Source organism: Protopterus annectens, chromosome 11.part0 (genome assembly GCF_019279795.1).
Source record: "Protopterus annectens isolate FY-2018-M chromosome 11.part0, PAN1.0, whole genome shotgun sequence".
NCBI lineage: Eukaryota > Metazoa > Chordata > Ceratodontiformes > Protopteridae > Protopterus > Protopterus annectens.
The window spans coordinates 551,390,448-551,414,931 of NC_056745.1; the positions used below are offsets into that span (position 1 = coordinate 551,390,448).

Below are 24,484 nucleotides of genomic sequence, written 5' to 3' on the forward strand. Positions count from 1 at the left end.
ATTCTCTTGGTTCACCAACACTTAGGCCAGTGACAAAGGGTGATAATCAGGGCTTGCTTATTTTATTTATCCATTTATTTATTAATATGATGTTGTTAATCATATGAGTGGACTGGTTTAAGGACCCATTTCAGCCACAACCTGGACCAAATATACAAAGCAACTACATAAAAGGTGCATACATTCAATACAACACAACAAACAAACAGTATTATAAAGTAATACAGTAACTACATGAAAGGTACATTTGTAAAATGTGACTAAATGACAACCACGTCTAAACCAACTAATGAGATAAGTTCATTTAGGTACTTGCCAGTTAGACCTTACTAAAAGAAGTAAGCAATTCATAATCAGGAAAATAGTAACATAGCACTGGAAGTGACGCTGTGGAGTTAACAGTAAAATATATAAGTGAGGACTGGTAGATGGGAGGCCCATATAAGGAATGAAGGAGAAAGGAGATAAAGATAAGAAATGGTTGGGTGGCTACAGCAGGGATGGAAGACTGTGTAGACTAAATACTAGGTGAAGGTTGAAGCAATAGGTGGAAGCAGGGTATGAGAAGAAAGGGGGAAGGGGATTTCAGGTGAGCATTTAAGCATTTCAAGTATTACACCAGCCAGGCACTCAAGAAATTTTAACTATAGAGAAATTTTCAACAAACCTCTAGTTGCAAAGTGCATATATAAAAGCACAGACGTGCACACTACAGAATAAACAGGAAATGACAATACAAAAAGACCAACACTAGCAACATGTCATTACTGAATACCATATTGTATACTTACAAACAGTTTTAAATAATTCATAGGATTATGCGGCAGCTTTTATGACACAGTACATACCTGGTAGCATTATCTACAATCAGCTGTGATTCTGCTCTGTGATTTGTTTTTAATTCTATAGCCCATCCGACATTCTTAACAGTAGCAAATATATCAGCTAATGTGTTACCAGGCTCAATGCTTGGCAGCTGCCTCACGTCACCTACAGAAGAACAATTACAAAGTTAATTTACAGAGTGCAACGTTTTTAGATTATATCAATTAAAATCATATATGTATAGAAACAGACACAGCAGAAATGTGATGTAAAGTATTCTACATACCTCTAAAAGCTTCTTGCAAAATATGGTACACCAGTCTGCCTTTCTTCCTATAAATAATTGTTACAATATATACCAATTTCATGGCCTGAGCATATATGCAACAACCAAGCTAATGGCCTTTTTAAAATCTAGCCATGCTTCACAAAGGTGAAAATCAAATCCTCTATCTTGTGTTTGTAAGATAAACACCTTAACCATTATGCCAACCTTTCCAAACCCATTTAAACAAAAACTATATATATTAAACTGATCAGTCACAGCATGAAGTTATGGGAAAGAGTAGTGGAAGCTAGGTTAAGAAGGGACATGATGATTAGTGATCAGCAGTATGGTTTCATGCTGAGAATAAGCACTACAGATGCGATCTTTGCTCAGACTGTTGATGGAGAAGTACAGAGAAGGTCAGGAGGAGTTGCATTGTGTTTTTGTAGACTTACAGAAAGCATATGATAGGGTGCCTAGAGAGGAGTTGTGGTATTGTATGAGGAAGTCGGGAGTGTCAGAGAAGTATGTAAGAGTGGTACAGGATATGTACAAGGGTAGTGTGACAGGTGAGGTCTGCGGTGGGAGTGATGGATGCGTTTAAGGTGGAGGTGGGATTACATCAAGGATCAGCTCAGAGCAGTTTCTTATTTGCAATGGTGATGGACAGGTTGGCAGATGAGATCAGACAGGGGTCCCCATGGACTATGATGTTTGCAGATGACATTGTGATCTGTAGTGAGAGTAGGGAACAGGTGGAGGAGACCCTGGAGAGATGGATATGTGCTCTAGAGAGAAGAGGAATGAAGGTCATCAGGACTAAGACAGAATATGTGTGTGAATAAGAGGGAGGATAGAGGAATGGTGAGGATGCAAGGAGTAGAGGCGGCGAAGGTGGAGGAGTTTAAATACTTGGGATCAATATTTCAGAGTAATGGTCAGTGTGGAAGAGAGGTGAAGAAGAGAGTACAGGCAGGATGGAGTGGGTGGAGATGAGTGTCAGGAGTGATTTGTGACAGACTAGTACCAGTAAGAGTGAAAGGGAAGGTCTACAAGAGGGTAGCGAGTCCAGCTATGTTATATGGGTTGGAAACAGTGGCATTGACAAAAAGGCAGGAGTTTGAGCAGGATGTGGCAGAGTTAAAGATGTTAAGATTTGCACTGGGTGTGACAAGGGTGGACAGGATTAGGAATAAGTATATTAGAGGGTCGGCCAAGGTTGGAAGGTTTGGAGACAGACAGAGAGGCAAGATTACATTGGTTTAGACATGTGCTGAAGAGGGATGCAGAGTATATTGGGAAAAAGATGCTAAGGATGAAGCTGCCAGGTAACAGGAAAAGAGGAAGGCCTAAGATAAGGTTTATGGATGTGGTGAGAGAGGACATGCAGGTGGTTGGTGTAACAGAGCAAGATGCAGAGGATAGGAAGAAATGGAAACAGTTGATCTGCTGTGGCGACCCCCGACAGGAGCAGCCTAAAGAAGAAGTCGGGGAAGTGTGTGTGTGTGTGTGTGTGTGTGTGTGTGTGTGTGTGTGTGTGTGTACAAGTTTATATGAGCCTTTAAGTGATTGCTGATTAGTTCTGTTAACATGCAGTGCTATTTTTATCTTTTTATAACTGTGTTCCCAGGCTTAGTAATGGTATTCACGGTCATATGTGTATTTTTTTCATGTGAGTCTGAAGTGTCAAAGTTTGTTAAAGGAGTTGCTATGTCTGGATGGATATTACCCAGAGGAAAGATATGCATCTGCTTACTCTTTTACTCACTGCTGTGATAAAATAGTAGTGATAACCAGATGTACCAAGCCCTTCTGACTGGTAAAGAACGGTGACAAAACTAAGTCAGAGGTTGAACCAGTAGCTTTGATTAGATTGCAGTCAGTCACATTTTAAAAATCTGTACTAATACCTTATGATTATATCTGGTTTAGCACACTGAGAAAGGTTTCATTGAAATGAGTGACAGTTTCATCCTGGGGCAGAGAATTTAGTATTTGCCAATTATAATGTTTTAGGTTGGATATGAAGGTATCACGGTTAAACTTGCTTAAATTGTGTAAAAGTTGTAGTGATGTTTCTTTGTGGTATGACTTTCTTCCTACAAGGTTTAGAAGGTGATTTCTAACAGTATGAAAGGGTGCAAATACATGCAATTTTATTTGGGTTGTATGTAAGAGTTCAGTCAAAGGTAGATTTTTTTTAATGGTTTGACAAAGCCCTATAATATGCACTTTATGCGCACATCGGGGGGGGGGGGCTTGGGAAAACCTGGATTCGGCAAGGGAGCCGAGAATCGAAAAAGTTTGGGAAACATACACTATAAGCACAGAACACAAGAAAAACACAGGTACACAAAAGCTGATAATACAGCAATGATTCAAAGAAAAAAAATTATGTTGTCAGTCAAAATATAGGAAATCAGTGGAGGAGATGAAAGATGAATAAGTAGGGTGATACCTTATACAGGTTATAGCTAATAAGATTCAAAATTCAGATTCCTAGTCAGATGAAGAGGCAAGAGAGATCATACTGAAAGAGTAAGGTAAGGGTCTACAAGAGAAAATGGTAGCTTAAGGAGGATGTGTGCAATGGCAGGACCAGTGTGTTTTTAGGTATTTTCTGGTAGCTGTTTTGAATTGTTTTGGGTGTTTGAGGGACTGGATTTCTAATGAGAGTTTGTTCCATGATATGGTAGGATTGTAGCTGTATAGATTGCATCCAGTTTTGGTCTTAGGTTTATATATTTGTAGCAAGTTTTGGTCAGCGTTACGTAGAGACCTAGTGGGGCAATATTGAGAGATGAGGAGGGATAGGCTAGGACAGAAGGAATGCAGATATAGAATTGAGTGAATTATCTGTAGTTGAGAGAGAAGGAGCTGGTGGTGTAGTGTCAACCAGTCTTAGTGAGAGAAAATGATGAGATTTATAGGTTTGATGTGCAGCAAATTTAGCAACCTTGTTGTAGGTTGATTCAAGTTTAGCTAGGAGTGTAGCATTAAGATGAGTGAGAATTTGACAGCTATACAAGAGGCTAGGTATAAGGTATGCATAAGAGAGGGTTACTTTAGCTTTGTTTGTCAGAAACGTTTTGTTACGGTAAAGAAGTCCAAGTTTAAGGTGTGTCTTTTTAATACAGTTATTTATGTGTAAATCAAATTAAGTTGGTCATCTATTTTTATTCCTAGAAGTTTGTACTGAGTTCAACATCGATGGAAGTGTCACTGAGGGACAGTACGGAAAACGTTGATTTAAGATGGGAGACATTTTTGGGAAGAAAGAGTAAAAGTTTAATTTTCTTAGGGTTGTCACAGAGCCAGGTTTCAATAGAGTTAAAAGATGTTTGAGTAGCAGCAATAAGGTCTGAGGGAGTGTCAAAGATGGTGATGACTGTAGTCATCTGCATATTGTATAAGGGATGACTGGGGGCAAGAGGTATAGAGTAGATTTGTGAATATATTGAAAAGTAATGGGCCAAGGATAGATCCTTGGGGGACACCCATTTTCACTGGGAGAGGTGGGGAGACAGCTGAGAGCCATTCACAGATTATTTTCGGTCAGTGAGATAGCTGGAAAACCAGGTGACAGTAGAAGTAGGGAAATTAAGGTTAGTCAGTTTGGTTAGTAGAAGAGAATGGGAGACTGTTCCAAAGGCTTTAGAGAGGTCAAGGAATAGGTAAGAAACAAGTTTGTTGTTGTCTCTGGCTAGAGAACTAGTATTAGTGAAGGATATTAGGGCAGTTGAGGTACTGTGCTTGGGGACGTAATCCATGCTGGGTGGGCGTAAGCAAGTTTTCTTGAAGTAGATATTGCATGACTTGCTTATGTATGCATTTTTCCAATATTTTTGAGAGAGGTGAGAGGACTGCGATTGTCTGAAGTTTGAGATGTCAGTGGAGTTACCTCCTTTATGTATAGGTAAGGTGTAGAATGCTTTCCAGCTAGAAGGGACTTTAGATTCTGAGATGGAGTGATTTATTAAGACAGATACAGGGATAGCCAGGGATTCTGCTGCTACCTGCAGGAAATATGGAGGCAGATTACCAGCAGAAGAAGAGCAAGGTTTCAATTTAGAGAGTAAGGATTTAATATAACTAGCAGGTACAGTAATAACAGAGAAAGTGTTAGAAGAATTCAGTGTAGGAGTGTATTTGGAAAAGTTATTAGTATTGGTAGTAGAGGGGAAGGAGTTTATCAACTTTGATAAAGATTCAATGAAATGGGTATTGAATATGGCAGCTGTATCTTCAGGTGTGTTGTTTGGGCAGGGGTTGGGAGAAGAAGGGTTACTGGGATGCAGAAATTGATTTATAGAGTTCCAGAATTTTTTGGGATCAGATCTTTGGGCAGTTGCGGGGTTAAAATAGAAGTCCTTTTTGTCTTTGTCAATGTGTTTTTTTGGCCAGGATTCTAAGTTTTTTATATTTTTGTAGATGGGTAGGAAGGTTTGTTTTCACCCACATTTTCTGTGTCCTATCTCTGGTTTTCATTAAGGTGTGGATAGCACTGGTTAACCAAAGGGATATATTAGATTTAATCTGGACAGTGCGGAGAGGGGCAAGTGAGTTAAGGATGTCAAGAAAGGTAGAGTTGAACTGGCATTTAAATAGTTGCTACCCCTTCACACACAAAATAATTCTGGCTAAAGGCCAATTCATAAGGTTAGTCAGAATGGTCTTGAATAAAGATGCCTTTCTGAAGGAAAAAAAATAAACTAGATTCAATGCGCATGGAAAGAGATACCCTCATCCTTTAGTGGAAAGTATTAGTGAGGAAGTTGCTAGTGAATGGCATGGAAGACATAAACCCCTGTTTGGTGTAGGCACTGGAAACAAAAAATAAAGGTAGTCCCCATGGAACACACATTTTTGATTATGACAATAAGAGAATGTTGGGAATGCCTTTCACAGAGCACATGTTCTTCAGTGCAACTTGGGCTCCCAAATGGTCGCAAAAGTTGTTAAAAGAATTGGAGTACTCTAAAAACTTCAGATAAAATTGTGATGATTTTGGAAGGCAAACCCCATTTTGTGTACAAAAGTGCAAGAATTTGGTACCAGTTCTGCTACATTAAGGAAGGGCACAAAAAAGTGCAGTGAATGCAACCAGTGCAGGTTCATTTGTGAGTAACAACGTTTTACATTAAATAACAACATGAACTTAACTGCAACTCTAGAGCTCATCATACTTTTGGATTTCATGATTCTACTCACTTTTATGAAGGAATTCATATAAGTTAATTGTTTAATGTGAATTCGTATTTTATTGCATAACATCTGATCCCTGGGTGATTATTGTTATTTTAAACTGGGTTCAGGGGCCTAGGCAGCAAGATATTTCTCTGTGGTACATTTGGCTGGGGATACATGGCTGAAGTGACATTCAGCTGCAGAGAAATATGGCTGTTTGCAGATTCCCTGCGGGGAAAGAGAAGAATGTGTTGCCACGCCCACAACTTCAATAACCAAATGCACAGGGAGAAAACAATGTCCATAGTCCCCAAGGGAGCATGAAACAGCAGGCAATATAGCAGTCATCAGCAGCAGGCTGACCAGAGGGCATGTCAGTGGCAGTAAAGATGCAGTGCACAATGGACAGTGCCTTTATAAGTGATGTGCATGGACCACTACCCTCTTCACAGTGTCTAGAAACAATACCAAAAATGCATACCGGAGCACAGATGCGACTACAGTAACCTGCAGGATTTCGCCCATGCTGTAGCACACTCCTACATGTTGTAGTTACATAAGCATGTACGGTACACTGAGCACAACACTCATTATTTCTTCTGCCTCCATGCATTTAGTTATTAAGGCTGTGTGCATGGCAGTGTGGGACTCTCTTTGCCCACAGGGAATTTGCAAATAGCCATATTTCTCTGTAGCTGAATGTCACTTCAGCCATGTGTCCCCAGCTAAATGTACCACAGGGAAATGTCTCGCTGCCTGAACCATTTTAAACCAGTGAATAGAGGAGGAATTTTTAGTTCTGTATAAGTCTGTTTCATGTGTCAAATGATAAAATCAACTAAAAGCGATACATTGCAGACCAGAAACCAAAACGACAAAACTATAAAAAACGTTTAAAAATGAGCGCTTTTGTTCAAACACAATTGCTTGAACTTCATCAGACAAATTACAAATCTTGATAAACGATTTAAATGATGCTTTCTACAATCATGTGTCCGTAATTAATGACATCACTGTACCACCCTCTTTTAAAGTAAACCCTACACCAAAAAAAAAAAAAACAAAATATATATATCATATATACATAAATATCTATAAAAATGGGGAAAAAAATAAATAAATATAAATGTAGACTAATTAGAAACCCAATTTCTACACTTTTTTCAAAACTGAAAACTACATTTCCAATGCTTTAAGTTTCAACACACAGTAAATGGAACAGTAATCATTAAGCCCAGGACAAGTGTAAGCATGCGACTTTATTTGCCACATAAGTTCATTTTCCTCTAATCTTAAAACCCAAGGACCGCCTCTAATATCATTATTAGGAGGGATTTTTAGTTCTGAATAAGTCTGTTTCATGTGTCAGATGAAAGTGTTTGCTCAACAGGTTTACAGTGGAATTTTAATGTTTTGTGATTACAAGTTCATACAGTTTGAAGTTTGCTTCGAGCTTTTTGCCATTTCAGCAAGGTTGATCCCAGGAGGACCTTCTGCTTGTACACTTATTTTGTTTTCCTTGTGCATGTATGCTTTTGGTTTGGTTATCAAACCCATACGTTTCATTTGTCTCATGTGCAAAGCCATGGATATAATTAACATGGAAATGTTCAATAATGACATAGGAAACCTCCATTTACTGGACCCAACCAGTATGTTTTTTGTCAAGGGCAGGTCATTCCTACTTAACCATGTGGATGTCTTTGAGAAAGTCACCAAAGCAAAAGATGAGGGCAAAACGGTTCACACTGCCTATTTTGACCTGGCCAAGGCATTTGACAAAATACTCTACTCCAGCATTGTTGACCAACGCAAGAAGTTAGTTATAAAACTGTATGTCACCTGGCAGATAGCCAGCTGGCTCAAAAACACAACCCAGGTGTTAGAATTGGGGAATCCACTTATACTAAGAGGCCATTCACCAGTGGAATCTCTCCGGTATCGGTCGTGGGACATTTCTTTTTTTGGACTCTACTTCTATGAAGATAAGGCCAAAGCCTAGGTCCTCTGGCTGACCAAATTTGCAGATGACTACAAATTGGGAGCAGTCACAGAATCCCTCACTGACACTAATGTTCTCTAGGAAGGGCTGACACAAACAAATAAAGGTGTCAGAGCCCTAGACTAAAATTAAATGTCAAGAAATGTATAATAGTGTCCTTCAGGAAGTTAGTCACCCACTAGTAACTACCATATCAACAACATACCCCAAAATGTTGACCCAATCATCAGGGACTTGGGGACACATGTAGATAGCAATCAAGTCTTTGGCCATTATGTATCTACAGTAGTGAGGAAAGTTTTTGATGTTGCACAACTTATAAACAAAGGTATGACAACTACGTCCAAGCAAGTCATTGTTCCACTGTATTCCCCATTCATCAGATCAATACAATGCCCCCTTTGATATGTCTCCAACCTGGTACATTCAACAGCTGGAATACTAACAGAGGCTACTCACCATTCCTATGCAGACCACCAAAAAGCCCTATTCCTGTATTCAGTCTCCTACAGGATGTTGAGGGGAGACCTATACTTGGCATACAAGGCATTGTCAGCCCTACTCTGACAAACCTGCTGCATATACACAGAATAAACAGCACCAGAATTACCTATAGTAAGACTTAAAGTTTGCCCACAATATAAACAGGACCCTCTGGACAGACGGGCATGTATCCGAGAGACTGCATCTTCTCTGGAGTAGGCTCTTCAACCATGTGAAGCAGAGTTCCTCCATAACCTAGTTCCAAGTGTAACTTGGACATTTGGATGGGGAACCAGAAATTCATCCTTGATTTGGCACCGGTCTCTCTAAATGGTTCATCTCCAAGGACCCTGCTTGCAGATGTTTCATCTCTCTAGCCCTGCTACTACTACAAAGGGATACAGAAGAGATATGGGATGTATGGCTAGCCATAAAAAGGCACCATTGATTTTTAGCCTGGTACATACACCTATAAACCTATAAGATATCAGAAATTTCTGTTAAAGCAGAAAAAAGAGGCATTTTTCTTGCTACAATGAATGTTTTAAAAGAAAACAGTTAATGATGCGATGAGTGTTTATGATGATAATGGCAATACTGTTTATGATTAGGATGCTACAAGAAAAGTATGACAGATATTTGGAAATGTTGTACAGTGGAGGGAATGTTTGGGTAGGTGCAATTGTTAGGTTAAAAGGTTAGTACAGGATGTACTTCCTAAAATTAAAAGAAGAGGTTTCTTTACAGAAAGTGAGAAACTATTAAAAACATTTGAACATGAAGGGTACACAAGACACAGATGGCTTGTCATAAAAAAATTATGCAAACTTTAAAGACTGGCATTCTGACAGACGTATGAGGATTAGTGTACCACCGATGGTAAGCTATGTGGACAACTTGGTGTTAAAAACTTAATGTTAAAGACAGATAAAAACTAGTATGTGTGGTGGTGAATGTGCTAGGGGAGTTAAGACCACAGTTTTCATGTTCAAAAAATTAAGGAGCAAGAAGTGTACTACTAGAAAAAATAGTTTTTCAGATATTTTAAGCATTTTGTAATTCATAAGGAAGTGTGGAAGAGGAGTTAAAAGAAATAACTAACTACTGGAAGGCCTTTAAAGTTTTATTTTTTTCCTAAAGGTTATTCAGTTATAAGTTATGAAAGTTACTTATATATATAATATATATATTATATATAATATACAAGTTATGAAAGTCCACAGTCTGAGACTCCCTGTCTAAAGGATGGACTGTAGAGCTCTCCTGAGTGAGCTCTTTCTTGGTGGCTGCCACAACCCCCATGGCATAAACTGGGGATCCCTTTGACCAATGCTGCCTATCTGAGGGAGCGTTGAGTATTTTGTCCGGGGTGCTTGGGTATAGGTTCAACCATATCTGGCTCTTTCCATGCCCTGGATGATATTAAATCCACTAGGGATCTGAAGGAGGAGACACCCAAGAGGTAGAGGGTACTGTGCCAAAAGTCTCCAGGAATACTGACTCATTCGGGTTGGGCTTTTGGGTAGACCACCTTCTGCACTGACGCAGGATTTCCCATGGTGTCTCCAAAGGAGACATCCTCCAGGGGTGATCGGGTGAACCCACCCCTTCCTCCAAGCTGGTATCTTCAGTGAGGGACTCCAGTGGGAAGTCTAAGTGCCTCCCTCTTGCACATGTGTTTCTGATGGAGCTCTTCAGGGGGGATTTATGGGGAGGACTCAGAAACCTCTGGGAGTTCCGGAGGGGGAGGCTTCCTGGGATGCAATGGCAACTGGCTGTCCCTTGACAGGGCAGGATGGCAGACTCCAGCTAAGAAAAAGAGGGAGCTCAGATGGACTCAGAGGATGACAATGTCAAGGGTCTCGAAGGAGCAGAGGAGCCTCTCCACCACGTTGAAAGCAGAAGGTGAGCAAACTTCCGTATTAGGTATGACCAGGACTGAATCCACCACCCCCTGCACCAAGGGGGGAGCCGGAGCCAAACCTCCTTGTGCTAAAACTCCAATAGGAAGGGCAGACTCCAAAAGCCTCTAAGTCAATGCCATCCCCTCAAATCTGACACCGAGTCCATGGCTCAGAGTTGGACAGCTCCAAAAACATCGGAGCTGAGCCACTCAAGGCAATGGTCAGTGTCGAGGTACCGGGAACCACAGGCACCAACCCCTCGACACCAAGAAACCTCAGACCCAATGACTCTGAAACAGGATGTTGGATCAGGGAAGGAAAATGGACTGCATGCTCCCAGCCCCTGAGGGGGAGGCAGTAGGCAAGACTCCCAACTGAATCTGGGTCCGGATAAACTTCTGCATCATCCTGTTTCACCTTGGCTTCAGAAAGGCTCCAAGAGGACCGGATGGAAGAAGTCACAGACCCAGACTTGGAGTGGCACTGAGGGGAGGCAGAGAGAGGGGGACAAGAGTCCAGGTAGTCTCTGGTTCTAGTGAGAAGGGGGGGACTGGAGTTGGAGAGTCCTGGGTCGGATCCAGCAGAGACTTGGCTGGTGGCTTGACCAAAGAAGAGCAGGATGGGACCGCTTTCTAGACCGGTCTCATTCCTTAGAGCAGGTCTTTCCCCGTCCCCGGATTTCTTGATGGGAGGTTGAGTCCCAGAAGCCGGGACAGAGGGAGAAGCCGCCTCTGAAGGGAGGAGGCCCTTAAGGATTAGCTTATTCCTCCTGTCGAGGGAGTGGTTGGGTGGTTCGGCCATGGCCACATGCACCCACGCACTCACACAAGACAGTAGAAGGGAGAAAGGGAGCTAAAAAGAGAAAGCCAGGGTTTTTTTTTTAACCGACAAGAAGCGCACAGGGATAAGGTAAAACAAAGAAGTGATGCAAAGACACCCATAAGGAGAAGAAAAAGGATAGAAAGGATAGAAAAGGATAAAAAAAAGAACTTCTTGCTTTACTAAGGAGCAAGGAGCTGAACCATGCTGCTGTCTCTGACGAGGGGCAAACGAGATCTGACAGGGGAAGGGAAACGGGCAGGTCGAAGACCAAATGAAAACAACAGCTTTTTAATTAATTTATTTATTTATTTAGATATAGGAAATGATAGAGTGTGGTATTAGATTAGTGAGATGTAGAATAGATAGAGAGAGAGAGAGAGAGAGCAGTGTTAGTATAAGACATTGAACAAGGGAAGATGTTAGAGAAGATAGTTAAAATGAAAGAGGTAAGTATATACATATTTAAAGGAGATGTAGTAACCTAGCTCTAGGAAGAGAAGAGGAAAAACAGTGCGACTGAGTCTAGTATTCCTGTGTCAGAGAGGCTGGGGGATCGGGGTGTGGTGATCAGGTAGGATCCTCACAGGGGCAGGTCCTTATGTTAAATAGGAGTTGTTTTACCTCTTTTATGAAGTGTATTGGGTGGGAGATGGTTCTTATGTGAAAGGGGAGCTTATTCCAGGCTTTGGGTACAGAGTACTTGTATAGCAGTTTTCTAATGTTTTTATTTGGTTTATGGATGTCAAGGAGATGTTGATTGGATGTACGAAGAGGAGGACAAGTAGAAGTGTAAGAAAATACAAGGGAGGAGAGAGAGGGACAGGATGTAGGTTTGTATAGAATGGAGTGTATGAATCGAAATTGAGACTGTTGTAGCTGTTGGGGAAAGTCTGGCCATTGAAGTGTATTGACAGCAGGGCAGTGATGAAAATTAGGTGGTGAGTAATAGCAAATCTAGCTACTCTGTGGTAAGTTTGTTCTAGCTTGGATAAAAGTGTAGATTGGATGTTAGTGAGGAGTGGGGCACAATAGGGAAAGGAGGGAAGGAGGAGTGTCTGAGCAAGGCTACGTTTAGTATCAGTGGTAAGAAATTTCCTATTTCTATATAGTAGACCTAGTTTTTGGTGGGTTTTCTTAATACTTTGCTGAATATGCAAGTTAAATTTCAGTTCATCATCAATAGTGGTTCCCAACAGCTTAGTGTGCGGTTCTGCTTTAATGGTGGTCTTGTCTAGGGATGCAATGAAAAAGGTTGATTTGTGCCGAGCTAGAGGTCAAGGAAGGAAAAGTAGTTTTTTTTTTTTTTTTTAGGATGAAGGTTGTTGGAGAGCCACTTTTCAATGGACAGGAAAGAGTCTAGGGTCTTTGAGTGGAGATGAGAGATATGATCAGAGATTGAGATGAGAGTGGAATCGTCAACATATTGAATAAGGGAGGACTGTTTGGAAGCAGTATGAAGGTCATTGATGAAAATATTAAACAGAAGAGGGCCAAGAACGGAACCCTGGTGGACTCCAGTTTTGATGGGTAGGAAGGGGGAGCAAGAAGTGAGCCATCTGACTGCTTGCTGCCTATTTGAGAGGTAATTTCCAAACCAACTGATTGAGATTTCGGACAGACTAAGAAGTTTGGATAAAAGTACAGAGCTTGAAAACGCTTTTGAGAGGTTGAGGAAAAGGCAGGATACTAGTTGGTTGTTGTCTCTGGCTTCAGCTGCAGTGTGAGCAAAAGACTGAAGTGCAGTGGAAGTACTGTGATTTGGTCGGAAACCATGTTGAGTGGGAGTTGGTAGGTTTTCCTGAAGAAGAAAGTTCATAAGGTGAGTGTGGATGCATTTCTCAAGTATTTTGAGAAAGGGGAAAGTATGGCTATGGGTCTAAAATTGGATGGGTCAGTAGAATTTACGTCTTTATGCAATGGGACAACATAAAATCATTTCCAAATATCTGGGACTGAGGCTTCTTGAATGGATCTATTGATTAACAAAGATATACGGTAGGTTATGGTGTCAGCGGCAAGTTTGAGGGAGATGGGAAGTAGGTTATCTGCAGAGGGAGAGCAAGGTTGAAGTTTGAGCAGGAGTAATTTAAAGTAGGCAGTGGTGACTGGTTTAAGGGAGAAAGGGTTTTTGTTTTGTCAGATCTATTCTTTCTAATTATAATAAAATACCACCAAGACCACTGATCCAAGAAAGAAGCAAATTTAATGAAACACTTAGCGCCTCGGCTTACACAGACTTCCAAGAGTAAAAACACTACATAATACTGTTTGCGTATCTACAGCATATTGCACCAATCAATTAAGCATACAATTCAAATCACATACTTCCAATTACATTCTTTGTGAAGTCCCTGAGGCTCCAGAGTACCATACTTTAAAATCAGCAGGATTTCTTTTTTTTAAGAGTTTGTTTTTTAAAGGCACACATTCACCTATGCCAACTTGCAATTTTTCCAAAACACCACCCCTAAGAGAATCAGGGCTAGAGTTGTGTGCTATCAAAAAATGACTCCCAAGGGGACTCTATTTTTTATTTTTTTATGTCCCTAATATGTTCTTGCAACAGGACCCTAAGACTCCTATAAGTTTCACCTATGTAAAACTTCTTACATCCACATCTCAGCACATACACTAACCCCTCCGTGTTACAACTGTATTCATGCCTAGTTGTAAACTTGATGCCATTAATGTAGGGAAAAGAGCTTACTACATATTGACAGATGGAACAACCATCACATGGAACACTGCCTTTATTTATGCTTAAGCTCTGACTGACATTAACATCTGGTAAAATTGATTATGTACCAGAATATCAGACACATTCCTAGCTCTTTTATATGCATTACTCACAAAATCAGGTAATATTTATGGGGACACGATAACATGAAATATCTAGGAATACAGATTAAAAAAGGCTTCTGTTATGGCAGCTAAGGATATGTGGGAAGAGACTAAACAAAAGATAATAGAAAAATTGAGAAACTGGAAGCTCTTGTTTATGGATATGGACAGTAAGATGCAAACGGTGAAAATGCTTTTAGTACCTTTAGTTTTATATACAGATCAGGCATATTTCAATCAGCCAGAGGAGAAGTTGTAGATAACTGATAGAATTAAAGGAATATCTGGGAGGGGAAGAGGGCAAAGGTTAAGTGGGATACGTTGATACTTCCACCATAACAAGGTGGTTTAGGATTTCCTGATTTGAAGGGATATTTTAGAGCTACACAGTTAAGGCTGAAAAGCATAATGCAAGCAAAAACTGGTAATTCAAAGTGAAAAGGGATGATGGAGTAGGAAGAAAATTCAAGAAAGAAGGAGAGGCTGGGATTTTGGAATCTGATCCTTAAGGAGAATAACAACCACCACAAGAATATTATACTCAAAGTAGCAGAACGTATTCTAAGAACTAAGCCAACACGAAAATGGAGAAAGGAGATTTTGCTAACAGAGATGACTGCAAGTAGGGGTACAGAGAATAGGCAAGTGAGGTCTGGAATTTACTGGAAAAAACTGGCAACGGAACCAACATACTGGGAGCAAATAGAGAAGGAATGGTAATAGAATAGGATGGAGCCAAGAAGACTTTTGGACTTCGGGACAGAGGCTGTCTTCCCTTACCAGAGACTGATACCAGAATATCAGCAAAGAGAAATGGATAGGGGAATCTTAGACCTGCTCTGGTATACTTTTTAGTTGAATCTAAAACAGAAGCTGCTGTTAAAAAAGGGATAATTAGTAAGGGTTATGAAATACTGCATGATAAAATGAAGTTATGTCTTACCATAACATTCCAGCTGTGTTGTCGATCTTCACTAATCCTGGACTGTGGAGCTCAGTTGCAAGCCTTGGAACTGACTCAGCCATTTACTTCAGCTCTCACCTTCCAAACTCTCGAGCTAGGCTCTACTCACAATGCTCCTCTCTAAATTACCTCAGATCAAGTTTGTCTAAATTAGCGGCAGACAAATTACAATTAAGAAGAAGAAACCAGATGTGTATCCCTAATGAGAAGCCAGTCCTGGGAGAATTCGATCCACTCAGAGTCTCTGGCTGGGGGAGGGAGGTCCTGTCATGGATTAGTGAAAATCGACAACTCAGATGGAACATTATGGTAAGACATAACTTCTTTATCTGATGTTGTCAATCTTCACGTAATCCTTGACTCTGGGACAGAGTCCCCAGCTACCTGAATCTTGGGAGGTCTCACAGAAGAATATTCCTAAGCACCATCGAACTGAATGATGCCCGTCCCCTGGAGACGTGATCCAATTTGTAATGAGTGATAAAAGTATGAGAAGACCATGAGGCTGCTGCACAAATGTCATCTAAAGAAGCTCTGGCATGAAAAACTGAAAAAGTTGCCACCACTCTAGTAGACTGGGCTTTTACTGGGCATGAAAGGTGAAGCCATTTGGACTGGTAGACAAATGTAATGCAATCTCCAAGCCATTTTGCCAAGGTAACCTTGGTAACTGGGTTACCTAAAGAAAATGAGGAAAAGGCAACAAATAGTTCTCAGGTTTTCTGAAATCCTTCGTTCTGTGAAGGTAAAATCGTAAGAGTCTGCGGATATCCAATAAATGAAGGGAATACTCCCCTTTATTGGAGAAATTAGGAAAAAGGCCAAGTAGTTGTGTCTGATTGATGTTAGATTCTGAGACTACCTTCAGCAAAAAAAGGTTGGATTAGTCCTAAGGCAGACCCTGCCTTTGTGAAATATTATGCAATGTGGTTTTCAAGACAAAGCCTGAAGTTCAAATACTCTTCTGGCAGATGTAATCACCACTAAAAATAAAGTTTTCCAAGTTTGAAACTAAGTCACATGTAGCTGATGGTTCAAAAAGAGAAAGAATAAGGGACTGAAGAACTAGTGAAAGATCCCCAGGGGCAATGGGTTCCTTAAATGGAGGTCTTAACATTAGGGCTCCCTTTACAAGGGCTTTACAAAGCTTGTGTGACATAAGGGATAACCCAGCAAAACTCCTATGGTAGTTACAAATTGCAGCTAGATGGATTTTAACTGTAGAGGTAGAAAGTACAGTTATGTGCACTTACCATAAATGGAGATGTTCGAGTGTATTCACTGTTGCAGTCATCACACTTGGGTTATCTGCCTGCAGGTAGCCCTCAGTCGGCTCGAATACCAGAGTCTTGGGATTTCTGCATCAGATGCTATAACCTCTTCTATGACGTCAGGACGTCAGGGGTATAAAACACGCAGCCACCGCCATTACATTAGTTTTTCTTGCCCCATATGTCAGGAGCCCCCAAAATAGGAAGCAATTACATGGTGTGGAACACCTCCAGTAAAAAGTAAATAACATAGCCATAAGATATGGTCAAAAAGAGGATAGGTAGAAAGTATAGAAAAGTCAGGGGCTGGAGGGAGGGTAACCAGGACTGCAACAGTGAATACACTCGAACATCTACATTTATGGTAAGTGTACAAAAATGTAGTATGTTCTTCATGTTTCACTGTTGCAGTCTTCACACTTGGGTTGATTCCCAAAGCTGGGTAAGGCTGGAGGCAGTCAAGACATGTTAGGGCTGACCAGCAGGCCTTGTAATACTGCTGTGGCAAATCCAGCTCTCGATTTAGAAAGGATAGGTAAGTGGTAATGCTTGGTGAAGGTGTGTACATAACTCCAGGTTGCAGCTTCCAGGATGTCCCTGGTAGGGACTTCCCTGAAAAATGCTGTAGAAGTTGAAGTAGCCCTAGTGGAAAGAGTTCTGATCTCCTGTGGGGTAGATTTCTCCATGGTGCTTGTAACAGAAATGGATGCAGTGTGCTATCCATTTGGAAAAGGTTTGCTTTGAAATGGCCTTGCCCTCTGCCCCTGTAGCAAGCTGACTAGCAGCTGGTCAGATTTTCTGAAAGGCTTAGTCCTGTCAAGGTAGAACCTGAGCCGTCTGTGCACATCCAAGGAGTGCAGGATCCTCTTCCCTTTATTCTGAGGATTAGGGAAAATAGTTGGTAAATGGATGGATTGGTTTAGGGCCACACTGGATACCACCTTGGGCATAAATGATGGGTTACTCTTGATGGAGACCCTGTCAGCCTGGAAAATAAAGAAGGGTTCCTCAGCCATTAGTACCTGTAGCTCAGACACTCTTCTTGCTGAAGTGATGGTTAGAAGTAAGGCTGTTTTCCAAGAGAGGAATTTTAACTTTGCTGAAGCAGCAGGTTCAAAAGGGGGAAGCGTGAGCTTCTCTAGTACAAAAAAAAGGTCCCAGGCAGGGGTGGGAGCTCTCCTCGGGGTTCTTAAATTGTTAGCTCCACTCAGGAACTGTTTGATCAGAGGGTGAGAAAAGAGAGGTGGCTCCGTATTGTAATGAGCCGAGATGGCCAAGGCATAAATCTTAATTGATGAGAAGGAAAGACCTTTGTGGAGCAGCTCTGCTACGTAATCTAGAATTTGAGGTAAGGAGGGCACGGCTGTGCCCTTTCCTAGAGACTGGCTCCAAGAACATATCTTTTCCACTTTTCCGAAAAGGATTTCCTAGTACTAGGCCTTCTGGCCTCAAGGATGATGTCCAGCACCTGTTTGCTGAGGGTTGCTGCTGTTGTGTTCAGGGAAGAAGCCAGGCTGCAAGGTTCAGTGTTTGCAGCTGAGGATGCAAAATCTGTCCCTCCTGCTAGGACAGCAGGAAGGGGGTCTGATGTAGTTGCCAGGGTGGCCCTGCTGTCAGACTGTGTAGGAGTGGGTACCAGTGCTGGTATGGTCAGTCTGGTGTGATAAGGATCGCCCTTGGTCTGTCCTGCTTGACCTTGAGTACTACTTTTGAGAGGAGGGGGGAAAGGCGTACATTGAGAGTTTTTTTCCATGTAAAGGATAGGGCATCCACTCGCCATACTTGGCTGTGGGGATTTCTGGTGCAAAGTTAGTTCAATTGATGTTTTTTTTTTGGGGGGGGTTTGGAGTCCCCCACCTGTTGATTAGAAAGTTGAATGAGTTTGAATGTGTGGATCCAGTAGCTTTCTGCTTAAGTCGTCTGCCAGTGTATTTTGCTTGCCTGGCAGGAATTGAGCTTGCAGGTGCACTTGGTTGCTCAAGGTTGTGTTCCACAGGGCCATGGCTAACCTGCAGAGTGGGTACGAATGAGTTCCCCCCTGCTTATGTACCACATATCTGTGGTGTTGTCTGTCTTTATGTACCAGATATCTGTGGTGTTGTCTGTCTTTATCAAGAGTTGTCCTGGAAGGAAAAGGTATTTTAAGGCTGTCAGAGCATTCTGTACAGCTAACATTTCTTTTTGATTGCCATGTGAGCCCCCCCCAGTGCATAGTGCGATGTGCCTGTTGACTGGGTTTGGGCAGCGAGGGGTTGAGTGAAAGGAAGTCCCTTGTTGTGGTTGCAAGCCTCTGCCCACCAAAGGAACTCTGCCCTTAGACAAGGAATAATAGGAATCAGTGTTTCCAAGTCCTGAGAGTGTTGACACCAGAGACTCTTTTTAAGTACCATTGAAGCTTCCTCATATGCAGTCTTGCATATGGAATTAGTAGAATGCATGAGGCCATGAACCCTAGGGCTTGCAGTATTTTTCTTGCAGACAGCTGGGTCTAGGAGGCCATTAGTTTGAAGGAGTTTGTCAAATGAACCTGCTTTTCTGGAGTGAGGAATGCCATCTGGGAAGTTTTGTTCAAGCTTGCTCCCAGGAATACAATCTTTTGGCTGGGCACCAGATGTGATTTCTTTTCGTTGATGGTGTACCTTAGAGAAGTTAGAAGTCTCTTTACAAATGCCAGATGCTGAAGGAGCAATTCCTGACTATTCACCTTCAGGCAATCACCCAAGCATGGGTAAATTTGAATATTTCTCTGCCTTCAGTATGCAATGGCTGGAGCCAGGCACTTTGTTAATACCCTGGGCGCAGTAGATAAGCCGAAGGGAAGTGCAGAGAACTGATAGTGCACACAGCCTGCCCTGAAACGTAGATATTTCCTGCAAGATTCCCTAATGGAGATGTGCAGATAAGCTTCTTTTAAGTCTAGGGTGGCTAGTCAGGAGTCCTTGGCTAGCACAGAAGTAGCTGTTGTAGTGTTAGCCTTTTTCATTTTTGGGACCACCAGACAAGTGTTGAGAATGGACAGATCCAGGATAGGGCACCATGAGCTCTCTTTTCTGGGCACCAGAACAGTCTGGAATATAAACCCTGTCCCCTCTGCTCTATTGTAACAGGTTGAATAACCCCAATACTGAGAAGAGAAAATACTTGCTTTTGAGCCTCTGCCCACTGGTTTGGAAGAAGGTCTGGCACCCCGCTTGGGGTTGGCAGTGACAGAAAGTAGAATCTGTATCCTTGGGATACAATGCTTAGGACCCATTAGTCCTGGGTAATGGACATCCCATTTTGTAGCATGCAGGGTGAGTTTTCCTCCTAGGGGTGCAAGTACTTTGGCATGGCTGGGAAGAATGATAGACAAATCATTGTGAACTTTTTACATAAGGGGGTGGCTTACCACTCCCGGTTTTAGAGGTGGGAGCACTCCATTGCTTAGATCTCTGCATACCCTGAGATTGTAGTCTTGGTGGTCTGTTGCCCCTGGGTTTGCACTAAGAAGGCCTGGGAGGGACTGGAAAGGACCATTTTTAGAAGGCCAATGCCTACTGAATTCTAGGTGGCTGTACCTGTAAGAAATCTTTAACAGTTTGTATAGATTTAGCTTTTTCCTCCATCTTTTTAAGAACTTCTGCTTTTGTGCCAAACAAGCATTTCTGGTTTAATGGAGCATCTAGCAATTTTGCTTTGACATGGTCTGGCAAGATTTGTTCCTTCAGCCAAGCATGCCTTCTCAGTACAGACCCAGTGACAGCAGCCCTGCAAGATGCTTATAAGGCATCAAAACCACCCTACAAAGTATGTTTACTAACTTGGTTTGCAGAATGCATGAACTCTTGTAAATCTTTATTCTCTGCACAATCTGGAAGCAACAAAATTTTCTGTTTAATTAGTTACATGATATGCAGCTGATACTTCAACATGTGAAACTGGCAATTTAAAAACTTTATGGCAAGAGTTGCAGAGGTGTATAACTTCTTACCCAATCTGTCTAAAGCTCTAGAATCCCTGTCCGAAGGGGTAGGGTTTTTGGCTGTAGTGACCTTAATACCTTTAGGTCCCTGCGAAATGGTCTCTGGATCCGCAGTGGCATTCTTAAAGAGAAATCTGAGAGAGTCAGGTACTCTGTAGTACCTGTCAGGCTTTCTAAGAGCTGGAGGTAAAGAATCAGGAGTAAGACTGGACTCCATGAAGACATCATCTAAATTATTCAAGACAGGGGGTATAGCTAGAGGGCTGTGCTGAGGCAAGTCTAAAAATTCTCTGAGTCTCTTTTTGGACTGTGGGTAGTCCTGGCATTCCCAGCAGAAATGCTCTCTTAAGGTATGCAAGGTTTCACCAAAAGAAAAGTCCTCTGGAGGGGAGGCAGAGGGAATGCAATACTCTCTATCCGAATCCTCATAGGTAGATAAGGGAATGTCCTGGTAATCAGAGGGAACAGAGTCATTGGACTCACTGTCTGTAGAATCAGAAGGAAAATCAATCCTTTGACTTATAGAAGGGGAAGGCTGGCTTCCCCTAGTTAAAGTTATAAGGTCTTCAGCCATTCTAAGCATTTGTTTCCGTGGCATGGGAGCTTGAACATGCACTTTGGTCGCCGGTTTTCTAGGCGTACACGAACTCTGGGCCTTAGAAACTTGGTAGTTTTAATCAAAAAAGAGGATGTCGATATAATACGAATATGGGAAGGCTGGAATACACCCTCAGAAGCCGGTGCCTGCACAGCGGCTCTGGACCCATCCAAGGTAGAGACATCCACAGGTTCCATAGTCGAAGAAGCAACTCGCAGCATAGCGGACTCTGAATGGGTCTCAGCAGAGGCCTGCGAATCTGTAGAAGTGGGTATCAGGGGCTGCGAAAGCGCCTCACTGAGTACCGGCCTATGCGGTCTGTCCCTGTCTTTATCCTTACTTTTTTCGGAAGATCAGTACTCGGATGGCTTATCAAAGCAATTTCGGAATATGGAGAATGAGAGAGAATTTAGTGACAAAGATAGCCCGACGACAAATAGTTTGGGCATTAAACAAGGCACAAAACTGACAGCGGGGAATGTCGTGGTCTGGGCCTAAACAGGTGATGCAGTAAGAATGAAAATCTCTGTGAGGTATTTGCTTTCCACAGGCAAGACAATTGTTAACTTTTTCTGACATCGGTTAGAGCAAGAAAAAAGGATCCCCAATGGGGTACTTAGCTTTGGAAGACTTCAGGCTTGAAACTCGAAAAACGAAAATTTCAGGTTGCGGCCAACCGGCACTTGCGAACTGCTTCAGGCTCCCGCACGGCAAGAAAAGCTGATGTAATGGTGTCAGCTGCATGTTTTATACCCCTGACATCTGGAAGAGGCAACAGCATCCGACGCAGAAATCCCAAGACTCTGGTATTCGGCCGAATGAGGGCTACCTGCAGGCAGATAACCCAAGTGTGATGGCTGCAACAGTGAAACACGAAGAACATCCAGTTTGATTAGAAGTTAGCTAAAAAGTCCAAAACTTTATGAACAGGGGTTGTATAAGGATCAAGTTCAGTATCGAGGGCCCATCTTGCGAATTCTTCCCATTTACTTAGATACAATTTCTAGTTGAAGGTTTGTGATGGGCCACAAAGATTTGGTGGACAGGATGGGAAAGGGAAGAATGCCTGGCAATCATGGGAATTGGAAAAGCTACGCAGTGAGCTTGAGATGATGGAGATTTGGATGAACCATTGCCTCTGGATGAGGCAGCAGATCTGGAGCTGGGTCCAGCATCCAAGGTTTCTGAAGTAGATGAGGCCAAAGGAAGGGAAACCAAACTTGTCGAGGCCAAAAAGGGGCACTGAGGATTACTGTGTTCTCAGACTTCTTAGCTTGGCTTAGAAACTGGGATTTCAGAGGGGTTGGTGGAAAGGAATAGAGAAGACCGGGGGGCCAGTCATGGAGAAGACCGTCTCTGGGTGACTCCCCCTGGAGGGGGGGATTAGGGCAAAGTAACTTCTGCACTTGTTGTTTAGAGGGGAAGCAAACAGATTCCAGCAAGGTTGGCCTCAATGACGAAAAATCTACTTCGTCATCACAGGATTGAGAGACCACTAGTGAGGCATGAGAATGGTTCTGCTTAGTTTCTCTACTATAACCTTGGGGCTACCCAGAATATGCGTTGCAGTGAGAAAGCAGTTGGAAGAAATCATCCATTACCAAACTCTGAGGGCTTCTCAACACAGTGGGTAAGATTTGGCTCCTCCTCGTTTGTTGATGTATCAGACTACTGACATGTTGACCCTCTGAATTGCTGTTGTTCCTGGAGGAAGGGCATCCTGAAATGTTTGCAATGTTAACAGTACTGCCCTCATCTCTAGAATATTGATTTGCAAATTGGCATCCAGTGGGGACCAAGTGCTTTGGACAATCCTTCCCAGATAATGCCTCCCACCCCCACCCCATCTGGGAAGCATTTGTGGTCACTATGGCTTGGGGTTGTGGAAGAATGAATGGATGGCCTGAAAGAATCTCATTGGACTGGAGCCACCACAAAAGTTCCTGTTTGTAGCGATTGGTAATCAAGATTTGGTACGACATCGATTGGTAATCAAGATTTGGTGCAACATCGGCTGGTCTATTAGAGGCCACTGAGAGGCTAATAGCCATTGTAGGATTCACATGTGATATCTGGCTAAAGGAACTAGAGTGGTTGAGGCTGCCATTGAGCCTAATGCTTGCAGAACCAATCTGGCTTGAACACTTTTGTTCTAGATAATGTGGCTGACCTGCTCCTTTGTAGTTTTTCCAATGGTAGCGAAGCAAGAGCTGCAACTGTATCCAACAGGACTCCAATGAATTCTAGTGGTTGTGAGGGTTTTAAATTTGACTTTTCATAATTTATAGTAACGCCTAGAGATCCACAAAGATGTAGAGTGTAATCCCTTGCCCGTTCGGACGCCTGGTGGTAGCAGTAGGCAGCCAGTCATCGAGGTATGGAAAAACCAAAATTCTTGCAGTCTGAGATGAGCTGCTACAACTGCCATGCATTTGATGAACACCCTGGGGGCTGAGGTGAGTCCAAAGGGCAGTGCTCTGAACTGGAAATGACTGTCTCCCAGCCGGAAGTGCAGGAATCTCCTGGAGTGTTTGCTCATTTTCATATGGCAATACGCTTCCTGGTGATAGAGCACATCCAATTGTCTTTTTCCATGAATGGAAGTACAGACTGTACCAACAGCATCTGAAATTTGGTTTGCTGAACTGCCTTCTTGAACTGGCTGAGATGAAAAATGGGTCTCCAATCTCCTGTTTCTTTTGAGCAATAAAAAGAATCTTGAGTAAAACTTGGATCCTACTTGGTCTGGTGGGACTTTTTGGATGACTCTTTTGTCAAGTAGTTTTTGAATTTTTAATACTGCTGCTTCCTTGTGACTGGCTGGAACATCCGAAAGCCTTTTTTGCTGTTTTGGACAGAGTGAAATATTGTAACTTCTGGAAAATGATTTCCTACAGGCATTTCTCCAATGGGAACACCCAGAAGGTAGAGAGTTAACAGTTGCCAGGTGGGTTGGTGCAGGGATAATCATCCCTGACTGCCTCCAGAGGAAAGCAACCCAGCCTCCATTCAGAAGTGTTGGTAGGAGGTACCAGAGAAAGAATCTCTGGAGTCCTGGTTCTGCAGGCCACTTCTGCCTCTAGGGTAGCGTCTTTCATCATTACTTCCCCCTCTGCCCCGGGGACAGTCTTTGCCACACGAGTCCTGAAAAGGCCCTTGGGACTTTTTAAACCATAGTCTTCCACTTCTCTGGTTCCTGGAGTAGGGCCGTTGAAGAGTGGAGAAACGTACGCCTATAGCAGAAAGTGTCTTTCCATCCTTCTCACATCTGGCCAGAGTGTCTTTTAACATAGGACCAAAAAGGGATGATCCGTCAAACAGAGCATTGATGACTGACAATTTAAATGGCTCCACAAAG

At 42.4% G+C, this 24,484-nt stretch overlaps 1 protein-coding gene across 1 annotated transcript in view; it reads right to left on the reverse strand.

Moving 5' to 3' along the window:
• Window positions 1-24,484, reverse strand: part of HELB (DNA helicase B) — a 1,552,493-nt gene that overhangs the window by 910,168 nt on the left and 617,841 nt on the right. Inside the window, exon 6 of the mRNA XM_044088061.1 lies at window positions 849-990. Within this exon, the coding sequence (XP_043943996.1) occupies window positions 849-990 (142 nt within the window). The remainder of the gene's footprint in view (window positions 1-848; window positions 991-24,484) is intronic.